This window comes from Dendropsophus ebraccatus, chromosome 7 (genome assembly GCF_027789765.1).
Source record: "Dendropsophus ebraccatus isolate aDenEbr1 chromosome 7, aDenEbr1.pat, whole genome shotgun sequence".
Lineage (NCBI taxonomy): Eukaryota > Metazoa > Chordata > Amphibia > Anura > Hylidae > Dendropsophus > Dendropsophus ebraccatus.
The window spans coordinates 145,745,350-145,757,525 of NC_091460.1; the positions used below are offsets into that span (position 1 = coordinate 145,745,350).

At 43.5% G+C, this 12,176-nt stretch overlaps 1 protein-coding gene across 2 annotated transcripts in view; it reads right to left on the reverse strand.

The window, feature by feature from the left end:
- The window catches only part of NR3C2 (nuclear receptor subfamily 3 group C member 2), a 245,136-nt gene that overhangs the window by 38,693 nt on the left and 194,267 nt on the right, over positions 1–12,176 (reverse strand). For both annotated transcript variants that reach the window (XM_069978668.1, XM_069978667.1), the window contains exon 4: positions 11,343–11,459. In XM_069978668.1, coding sequence (XP_069834769.1) covers positions 11,343–11,459 — 117 coding nt within the window. The remainder of the gene's footprint in view (positions 1–11,342; positions 11,460–12,176) is intronic.

Genomic DNA, 12,176 nt, shown 5'->3' on the forward strand with positions numbered 1-12,176 from the left:
TTTGAGTCCCACACCTGCCGGACTGGAAATCTCATTGATCCCGGAGCAGATAAAAATAGCCAAGGACCAAAAGTCTTACAAGGCTCGGGAATCTACAGTTCTGTGTGTTAGAGGACCGCGTTAGTGACCTTGGATGATGATATTGATCAGACACTATTGCGGCAGGTTTAATAAATCCATTTACCAATACCCACCCAGCATTAAAGGGGTACTCCAGTGGGGAAAAAAAAATATTTTGAAACAACTGGTTTCAGAAAGTGATATAGATTTGTAAATTACTTCTACTTAAAAATCTTAAGTCCAGTACTTATCAGCTGCTGTATGTCCTGCAGGAAGTGGTGTATTATCTCCAGTCTGACACAGTGCTCTCTGCTGCCACCTCTGTCCATGTCAGGAACTGTCCAGAGCAGCAGCAAATCCCCATAGAAAACCTCTTCTGCTCTAGACAGTTCCTGACATGGACAGAGGTGGCAGCAGAGAGCACTGTGTCAGACTGGAGTGAATACACCACTTCCTGCAGGACATACAGTAGTTTATAAGTACCCAAAGACTGGAGATTTTTTTAAATAGAAATAAATTACAAATATTTAGCACCAGTTGATTTAAAAGAAAAAAAAACTTTGTGAACAACCCCTTTAATAAATTTCCCCAGTCTGATGTAATTCTAAAGATAATTGTAAGATAATCAATAGTTCTTTTTTCACCAGTCAGTGGTTTTAATGTTATGGCTGATCAGTATATAGCGTCTTATCCCTCCAGCTGGTATATGCACTTGCTCATTGGCTTATGACTACCTCTTAACTGTCTTCGATGTTTGAGTTTCAGTCCGCTTCACAGTTTGCAGACAAAGCAGCAGACATATTGTAGCGGCACAGCAAGGTATTGTATGATGTCCCATCCAGTGTATAACACTGCAATACCTTCCAGCAGCATGCAGGGACCAGCCCATTACAGTGACCCCTTCGGACAGCTGACTGGCGGGGGGTACGGCCTCTCAGCCCCCACTAATTTAATAACGAATGCCGTTTTCTTGGTGGTTCGGTGGTGATATAGCACAGTCATCAGTCAGGACTATCCTGCAACTCCAACTCGCATAGTATTATCGTTACTGGGATGATGACATCATTCAGAACTAGTTGCAATATTTCTTTCTTTTCACCATGGAACATTTTGTCAGCAGTCGAGGACGCTGGGGTCTGTCCAAACCGGAGCGCTCCGCATCTGATTACCGGTGGCTGGAAAAGATGGATGCCGCCCAAGGTGTCCTGAAAAACATAGATACAGACTATGACTTATGGCTGTATCCATGTTTCCAGGAAGCCTTAGGGCGGCATCCATCTTCTCTAGCCACCGGTAATCAAATGCAGAGCGCTCAGGTTTGGACAGACCCCAGCGTCGTTGAGATTTACTCGTCTCTAGTCAGCAGTAAGATGCTCATATGGAACCAACACCACATATAAAACATCAGTTATAATACAGATCCTCACTATTCATTACATACAGTAGAAAAGTCTGGACTTAAAGTGTCACTAACGTTTACATTTTTTTTTTTTTTTTGCAGAAATCAATAGTCCAGGCGATTTTAAGAAAATTTTGAATTGGGTTTTTTAGCCTAAAAATGCATTTTTATCATGAGAAAGCAGTTTGAAGCTCTCCCCCCCTGTCGTAATGGTTTTCTATGGAGAGGGGAGGGGTGGAGGGAGATGAGGCACCAAAACAGGACAACAAAGAGTTAATTTACAGCTACATCACCAAGCTATCTCCTCTGAAGTCAGCACTGACCTTTCTGACCTCTGAATACCGGCTTTCACACAGCTCCGTAATCTCCCTCCTTCCCCCTCCCCTCTCCATAGGTTGCACAGGGCACAACTGATATAAAAGAGATTTCCTGATAATGAGCAGTGAATGTGAGGGAGGAGGGAGGAGGGGGGACCTGGGGAAAGTCTTTTTGAATGCAGATAATGGCAGATTTGCCTAATAAACCCAATTACAAAGTTTTTTTAAAATCGCCTGGACTATTGATTTGTGCAAAAAAAAAAAAAAACTACAGTGACACTTTAACAGATAAATCCACAGAACTAACGGGCACTGGAGCAGCGAATGGTGAATAATATCGGAATAACGCGACATCATCATCTGAGATTGATGCAGAAATAATCTGAAAAGTGAAATTATTAGTTTCAGAACTCAAGAAGGCAAATAGGAACCTAAAGAATACTTTTGCTTCCATTGTGGATCAGCACAATCTTTTTTTTTTCCTTGGTGACAGATGGAATTATCTCCTTGGGCTACGCCTGGTTGATTTCACAGGACAGACCATATGGTGTCTATCCCTCCGTCTTGTACGCACAGCCAGGCGTTTGGGAGGTAGTTGTGTGGAGTTTAGAGAATTACCCATGTAAAGTTTTCTCATTTTTATGCAATTTCATCGCCATTACCGCGACAAAAAATATTATGAAAAAGGGGAAGAAAAACTGAAATGATCTTTGTTGAAGTTAATTTGTCTACAGAGGTTGTTATATTGTAGAATATAGGCTTCCTATAGGCTATAAAAGGCGCATTCACACAATCTGACCATGCATGGATGGTGTCCTGCAGAGCGGACCTTAGAGCTTCTTGTATCATGATTAATTTGGGTGTCGGGAGATCCAATACTATTTAAAAGTTTGTGGTAGTGTACTGACACAGCCCCGTGGCAGTTGAACAGTATTGGAGCTCCAGACACCATAATTAATCATGATACTGGGAGCTCCGTGGTCCGTCCGTGTTGCGGAGATCCTATAAATGCCCCCTTATACATTCGGATTGACCCTTCTCAAAGCTAAATGAAACTTGTGCAGATAAAACCCCTCGGGGGGGGGGATGCACCGTGTGGGTTGCATGGGTGCAACTGCTGGGTCATTGGTCATTATAATATACGTCTATGATTTAGACACTATCTCCATGATGTATTCACAGCGTGCCAAATTATTGACTGGTGGCCCTAAACTGGTCCATACCCCAACTCACAACCCCTTCCTCTCCACCCATCGTAACCACCTCCCTACGGACAAACAGCATTTCTCATCTAGCAACATCCTTCAATGGAAGACGGAATGGATCTAGATCTCAAAAGACGCTCGCTGGACCCAACGCAGTGACACTAAAGGAATATGTTCATCAATGAAAATTTTAAAAAGAATTTTGGTCGAATTTTTTTTTTTTTTTTACATTTTTATAGACTTTGTACTAAAAAAAAATTAAAAAAAAATCTGACATAGAATACATTGTGTCCTCCACAGCCAACCACAGGATGTATAAGTTGGTTCATAGTTATTCCTAGACGAATATAAAAATAAAACATAGCGAAGAGCTTTTATTAGGCGATTCCGATATATAAACATTATAGAAGCTCACTGTCACTGATAATGTATATGGACTAAAGGCCCCATTACACAAAGCAATTATGGGCCGTATTTGGCTGATTGGCCAATAATCGCCTCCTATAATAAAGGGCGCCATGTCGGCTGATCGTTGCCGCTCAGTGTCTTCCAACATGTTGAAAGACTAACGACAACGATGGTGACAATCTGCTCGTCTCTCTGCCTAATAGAAGTGGCGGCAGAAGACTGCCGCTATCTCTTATGGGCTCCCTGGACGCTCCCCGCTGGCTGTTGGTGCATGTAATAGCGCCGGTAGCCAGGGCCGTATTTACCGTATTTTTTTTTTATTTTTTTTGTTTCCCTCCTCCCGTTCAGACTTGCCAGTAAATCTGGTGTCTTTTCCAGGGGGGTGGGGGGTATGGTGGTTATGGTCAGGTCTGGTATCGCCAATAGGTGCGTGAAGATGGGGCGTCTTCAGGCTTAGTGCCTAGGGCAGCAGCAGCTGTTAATACAGCCCTGCTGGTAGCGAGCCAGGAACAAGAAGCAGGTCGGCCCTCACTTGCTCCCGGAGATCTTCCTGTGTAATAGCGGCTGAACACTTCTGATCAGGGGGGAATCAGGGCCGTATCACCTATTAGAAGCCGTGTTTGTCCCTTGAAGCCGCTCTTCTGATCTTCTTTTTTCCCTTCTAAGTTTTGACTCTGAAGATTTGCTGAAACACATTAAACTTTCCAAAACTTAAATGTGCAGAACGCAGCAAAGTAGAAGAGTAAAATAAATTATCCTAATTAAATTAGATCCACTGAGGTATTCATCTTCACCCGATGCTATTTATTTATTATATATTGGTATTCCCATTTAATGGATCAAAAAAAAGCCACAAATCGCATGAAAGGCAGCAAAAAGAACATGCAAAATACTTCAAGAAAGTCTTCTTTCATACTAATGCCCAAGTATTCATCTTACTCAGCCCTAGTTGGAGAGGGCATTTAAGGTGACCTCCTAGAAGATAATAAGGGATATTATATTGAAGCAGGAACGGGGGGAACATATTTCAGGTTTCTGCCTCATTAATAAAGCAGACAGTTTCATGACTGTGGCTGAATCCCTGATCCACTGCTAGGGATTGTGCAGAGATCATCGGAGTCGTGCCAACACTACCATTCCATTGTTATACAAATATAGACTTAAAACGTAGCCTCAAAGAAGTAGTCAGCATGCAGAAACGCAGCTCCCATGCATTGGGCTTTGTGGTTATGCTGGAGATAAATATGCTCGCTCTTTAATGGGATTTTAAAGAAACACGACACAAGGGCATTTAAAGGAGAAGTCCAGCAAAAAAAAATTTCAGAGGATCATTAGAATCTAAATTTATATAATTATAAATATACTGTAATTGCTAGATCAAAGGCTTTACAGTCCTGGGAAACTTCTCCCAGTTCCCCAGGACTGGATCCAGCTTTTCCCAGCACCCAGAGAGCGGCACAGAGCAGCAGGGAGCAGAAGCACGGAGCAGCAGGGAGCAGAAGCACGGAGCAGCAGGGAGCAGAAGCAGGGAGCAGCAGGGAGCAGAAGCACGGAGCAGCAGGGAGAAGCAGGGAGCAGCAGGGAGCAGAAGCACGGAGCAGCAGGGAGAAGCAGGGAGCAGAAGGGAGCAGAAGCACGGAGCAGCAGGGAGAAGCAGGGAGCAGCAGGGAGAAGCAGGGAGCAGCAGGGAGCAGAAGCAGGGAGCAGCAGGGAGAAGCAGGGAGCAGCAGGGAGCAGAAGCAGGGAGCAGCAGGGAGCAGAAGGGAGAAGCAGGGAGCAGCAGGGAGCAGAAGCACGGAGCAGCAGATAAGCCGACTGCGGAGCTGCATCTGTTATATAATTGCAGTAAATGAGGTCTGTATTTGGTGTCACCAGGGTAAAGTTGTGAAATGTGAAATAAAGGGGATCCTGCCACCTGGAGTGCATTTAGAAGGATCCATTACTAGGAGGAAGCCAGAACTTTACCAGAGCTATAAATATCCTAATCCAGTTTTTCCATCACCTAAGTGTCACTTACTGACTCTTCCCCCACTAGTTATGTCCCCTGTTTGGGTACTTGCTTTATTATAGAGGTAGCAATTTAATGCTTGCAAAAGCCTAATTGGAAAGTATACGTGGAGAAAATACATATAATCTTGTAAAAGGATTGCCTAGTGTTGTAGATAGTATAGATATGATAGGCATACCTAGAAAATGAATGGTTACTATACATAGGCTTCGCGTGGTTGGCCTAAGCATGTTATTATATATACATTATGTGACTCTCCACCTAGAGAAGCAGATGCTGTTTGTTTAGGCAAATACCGACATACAATGTTATATGCACACGGGGCATGGACTGTACAATATTCCATCATGACATTGTATATCATCTAGAAATATCATAAATCAGTATATATAGTAGTGATTCCTATAATGTAATACAGTTAAATAGCTGCCTGTAGTAACCATCAATGGGCTCATCTCTACACGGCTTTATGCTGCTAAAGTCGCCCCAAATAATTCATTACAAATTGGCCCCAAGGAACAAGCAACCAAAAATCCAAGAAAAATGCACTGAAATAAAGGGATGCAACAGCGCCCCCTATCAGGGTCACAAACGAATGTAAGGAAAAGCGCTGGGTCTCCAGAAATGGACAATAAGAGTACAGAATGTTCACATTGAGCAAGAAATGAGGAATTGAAAAGGAAAAGTGGAATACAAGAAGAAATTCAACGATTTCTACGGGATTTCTCCAGCGGAATTTGCCCAAAAAATTGCCATGTCAATTCTCTGGCCGGAAAGCGGACCTGCGGAGGAAAATTTCACGCTTGAATTCCGCCCTGTAAAAAACATAGCGGAAATCGCAATAAACACTATGGGACATTGCTCAGTTAATAATTTCCTGGTGGAATTTCAAGTGGAATCCATGGTAAATTAGCCGCGGATTCCGCTTCTATTTCCTCACCAATTCCTTGGCGTGAACTTACTGTACCCTAACTCTACTCATTAAGTTTTTCATATACAGTTGGAATACCTGTTCACTATCAACAGGACACTGCATAAGATAGCTATGGGCCCTGAATGAGACAGCCAAACCTCTCCAAAACCACTGTGCCCGGCCATGCTCGGAAGCCCCACATCATATAATGGAGCACTAGAGTGGTGCACTAGAGTGGTCTGGCAGCGGCTTACCTTTCCCCTCTCTATTAAAGGGGTGCTCCAGCATGGGGGCACTTTCTGGGGGGACCGGGGAGGAGGTGGCGGGTCACTCATCGATGTCTTTTATTTCAGCCACCTCCTCCCCGGTCCCCCCCAAAAAGTGCCCCCACGCTGGAGTACCCCTTTAAGAACAAACTTTCATGTGTATTAAAAAGATCAGGAGGGACAGCTGTTGGCTGGCAGCTATAGAAGGTATATGGCCATCAATAAGACTAGTATGCTAGCCACCGTATTCCTACCTTGCTCCCAAGTTCTAATTTTTAAACCACATGCAAGCAGCCAATGAGAAGATGTGTGGCTAAGGCTGGGTTCACACTACTTTTTTCCATCAGTGTTTGCATCCGTTTAGATCTGTTTTTTCATTGACTTCCATTTAAGAAAAAAACATCTGCATCTGTATTTTGTTAGCGTACACAAAACCATGGTCAATCACATTTTTGTGTACGCTGTGTATGCGTTTTAATAATTTTTTCTTTTCTTTTTTATATTGGAAGTCAAAGAAAAAACGGATCATAATGTATGCACAAAGATAGATCTGTATTTTGCATCCATTTACCATCAGTTTTTTGTACAAATATATGACGAAAACGTAGTGTGAACCCAAGCTTACAAGGCATTGCCAGGAACCCCAAACTGTGTAACGGAGTCCTGGACACCTGTCTGACAAAGTGCTGGTGGAGTCACATGAATGACTCCAGCGAATCACACTGCAGCTTCCAAGCCACAATTCGGCCATGATTATTATAATAAACATAAATCTACAAAAAAAAAAATATTCTACAGCACCATAATACCAAATAATGTCTTTGTGTGGTGTTCCATCTCCTTGCCTGGCTATAAAGGGTAATTCTGGAGTTTATTCCTATAATGAGAACAATAAGGCCGCCCCTACTGCCTAACCCTCAGGTACCGTACAACCGGCCAGGAATCTAATGGGGCAAAATTGTTCATTTCTTGGAGCCAAACCAGAACGGTCGCTCAATCGGCGGCTTTCACATTCTATATAATAGTTCTTCCCAATCTTTAGTAAATGGGACAATTAGGGAAGAACTTTTAAAGGAAATGGATCACTTAGTTATTGGAATTAATTATTATCTAATAGCAAAAGACATTTATTTAGCCACGGTCACAGCATGCGTCACCGAGACGAGCTCTTCATCAAGCAAAACTAAAAATAATAACAATATATTATGCCTATACCAAAACTAATAAAAGGAGCTGTCTTTTTCTGCAAACCTGATAGAGAGCAACAGAGAATCCAGTCTTGTGTTACGACTTAATAAAAAAAACAACTAATTTATGAATAAATAAAAATTAAATATATATATACACACACACACACATACAAAATATAGCGCAGCCATGCAGAAGGCATCTGTATACTCAGATTGTGATGGGTGACATATTAATACGAGGACTATATGAAACAGACTATAATCTGACACAGTGAATAAGGATATTAGAAGATTTAAGTTAGAGTTAAAGGGAAACTGTCAGCAAGCCGAGAATCCGTGCACTACCTGCATGGCTACAATGCTAAGGAAGCAGTGAGGCTATACCTGCAGTTGTGGCCAGGGGGTCAGACCTGGCAATAAAAAGGCACTAAGTGACTACAGTCTCAGACAACTACAATAAAGGTATGAATAGTGTCACTAGTTACACAGCCATATAAGCAGTTTGGGATGACTCCTCTAGCCGGCAGATTCCCTTTAAATCTATAGTATTACTATCAGACTAATTACAATGCAATTCTACCATCATGTCAAAAAATCTGTCATGTCATAGACCCGTCTGGCTGCTCAGACCCCTCCTCATCGCTAGAACCAGTTGGAAGAGTTGTAAGGGTTTATTCAGCCGGGTGGGTAGAGGATGATATGAAGTGACTCAACGTGGCTTAGTGTTTCACAGAAACGTGTGATTAAAAGGGGACCTGAAGCCCGGCCGACCCCCCAGTGGAGCCCCTTATACTTACCCCGTCCTCGAAGTCCCGGTCCCCATCCCGCCGCCGAGAAATCCCAGTCGGAAGCCGTGCGCGCGCTCAACAGAGATGAGTCTGACGCCCATAGAGAATGACTGGAGCAGTGATTCTCTATGGGCGTCAGACTCATTTCTGGTGAGCGCGCGCACGGCTTCTGGCTAGGATTTCATGGCGGCGGGATGGGGACCGAGACTTCGAGGACGGGGTAAGTATAAGGGGCTCCACTGGGGGGTCGGGCGGGCTTCACCCCGGCAGCCGTGCAGCTCTAAAGGCCCTATTACACTAAGCAATTATTGGCCGTATTTGGCTGATTATGGGCCGTTGCAGTCAATAATCGTTGGGTGTAACAGGTAATGTTGTCGGCTGATCGACGTCTTTCAACATGTTGAAAGAAAACAATGACTATAGTGATGGTCTGCTGGTCGTTTCCCGGTGCAACAGGAGCCGCGGCAGCATACCGCCACTCACGCTGCTCCCCTCACTCGCTGTCTATGTGTGTAATAGCACCGACAGAAAGCAGGGAACTAGGAGCAAGCAAGCACCTACCCGACAGGTTGACGCTCGCTAATATCGAGCCTTAAGGATGAACCAATACAGGGAGAGAAGAACTTAGCTGAATGCTTCCCCCTCGCTCCAGGGATCACATGGGGCTGAACCCCCTGATCCTGACCGATTAAACTGTCTCTATTACATATGCAAAGTTGTTGTTTTTTTGTTTTTTTTTTTATCCCAACAACAAATGAGAAAGGGAACAAAGTGTCAAAATGGTTCAAACAGACTTGACCTTTAAAGGGGAACTATCATCATCAGGTTCATGCATAGGAACCTGCTGATAGCTCCCGGTAGCCGCTGAAGTCTTCTTACCGGCTTCAGTATGCAGGGAGGAGGGAAAGAGGCGGTGCAAGGCTTGGGCACACACACTGTAGGCCACCAATTTGACACAGGGCTGCAAGTTTAAAAGTTGTTTTTTAGGACAATAACTGCATCACCTGCCGAATGGATCGCAGGACAGATCTTGGATTAAAAGCAGCTATTCCAAGGTACAAGTGGTTTTGGGAGGGACAGATTGTGGGTACAGAGTCACTTTAAACAATCATCTAAAGTGGATCTCTCAGTTGTCCCGACATGGCTGCTTCAGTCAATATGGACATTTCACATAAAATAAATGAAGCATCTTTTTTTTTTTTTTTTTTTAAGAACTATGCAAGTGTTCGCCCCTTCCAGAATCCAGAAGTAAGGAGTGCTTTTTAAAGGTTGCAAAAGTTAAGGGAATGTGTCAGATCCCGGACCCTTCCTGAGGTGCTGACCATGTGCTGTAGCTGGCAGTCCCCTAGTGAGCATGGTGCCTTTTCGTAACATGTCCGTGCAGTGGACTATGCACATCTGGGGTCTCCCACTGTAATGAAGAGTCAAAGAGGAGATAGGCCTCAGAGTTTCTGCCGCAATCTAACCGCCTCACCACTCCTTCCTCCCTCTTCTTCGTAAATGCCCGTCCTCCTGCTCGCTTAGCTGTCAGTCAGTATCTGCCAACAGAGGACGGATCTGTAGTCAGATATAGTTGAATCTCCTACCCTGCGTTGGAGCTGTGGTCTGAGAATAAATTATCTGTCCAGAGACCGGGCACCAGCAGGTCGTTCTTTGATTCAAATCCCCTGATGTAAATTAAGTTTTTATTTTTTATTTTTCTCTCATTATTGTACCATTTTTAACACTGCAAAGGATTCCCAGTCAGGTCCAGATTAGTTTAGTTTTTAATACAACAATGAGAAAAATAAAAAAAAATTGATTTAGCATATATTTTTTCGCATCTTTGTATTAAAAAAAAAAAAAAAAAACTATTTTAAAACTATTTGGACCTGATTGGAAATTCTTTGCACTTTTAAAAATGATACCATATTGAGAAAAAAATAAATAACTAAATAAATAAAGACCTATATTTCATTTCCATCAGGGGATCCGAACCAAAGAAGGACTTGCTGGTGCCAGGTCTCTAGACAGATGATTTACACCTAGACTAGGGCTCCAACACATTTGGGCTCAGAGATTCAACCATATCTGAGTGTTTCTTTCAGACATAACCTGCCTACAGAAGACTGATCAGCAATCAGAGACACTGACTGGCAGCTGAGCTAACAGGAGGTGGGGCAGCAGAAATTATTCATAAAGAAGTGGGAGAAGGAAGCAGAGGTGAGGCGGCCAGAGTGCGGCACAAACACTGAGCCACAACTCCTCTTTGACTCTTCATTACAGTAGGAGACCTGTGATTGTGCATAATCCACTGCATGGATAAATTACTAAATGGCACCATGCTTACTAGGGGACTGCCAGCTACAGCACACTGTCACCACCTCAGGTAGGGCCCAGAAGCTTACAGATTCACTTTAAAGGAGTCGCCTCAAGTCCATCCCATTGTTGAATAGAAGGGTGCTGATACCTGCCACCCCAACCATCAGCTATTAGGTGCTCTCACTACACAGTGGTTGGGGCTGGAAGCCATGTGCTGTTCATTATGTAGCACCACATTACTGCAGCTCAGCTCCATTTGGAGTGAATGGGACTGCAGGACTTGGCACCACCACTATACAATGAATTGCATGCCGCTTCTCGTCCTATTAAATTTGCATTGCTGGGTGCAGATAAGCAATTGCTGGCCTAGGTTATCAGTTATGGAAGCTCGGAGAAGCCCTTTTCTCAGTCAGGTGCAGGACGTATATACTGTATGCTTACAGGCCAAACACCACAGATCCCACAGGGCTTTGCATTTGTTCCTCACCTCCTAAGTTCATCCCGGCCTGGAGACATTTCTGTAATCTGCACGCTGGACAGTTCTTCCTCCGAATCTTGTCAATAATGCAGTCGTTCCTCCCCGCACAGAGATAGCTGTGCTGCCCTGAAAATACACAAAGAGGAATTATTCTCAATGCTTCCAAGTACACACATCGCTTAGTAAATCTTCACTTCAAGATTAATATGATTAAAAAAGATGAGGCCGTCAAAAGTGATGAGAAATGTGGAACGTAATGACATCAAAACGAGAACTTGGACACAGTACAGAAAAAGAAAGACATTGATGGATACGGCGCAGATTGCAATGAAATATATATGTTTGGGGAAATGTGACGTTCATTTACATTTCACACAAGGATGTCATTCAGCGTGCGGCCATCTTCATTATACCAGGCGGCTATTAATAGGTGAAACAACCACAATGTACACGTATGCCTCGGCTCCGGTGAACACATCTGGCGCACGCACATACTCAGCTGATATGCAGAATGCCGCCATAGGGAATAGCAAAAATGTGCCTGTGTTTTTACAGTATAGGAAAGCATGGCAGATTGCCTATATAGTGGGCCATGCTGTGCACTGAAAGGCAATAAAATAATCGAGAAAAGAGCATAACAGGAAGACAACAGCTAAATGGCAATGTATCTGACGCTGGACCGCCACCAATCTATTGGAATATAGGAAAAAATTTAAAGGGGTCATCCTGGTAAAACAAAACTTTTCTCCATAGCTATAGGTCTCTGCTTTGGTTTGTGGACTTTTCTGACCCTCACAGGACCTTGCTGCTTGCCAGAACGCTTAAAAACAAATGTTACAATTT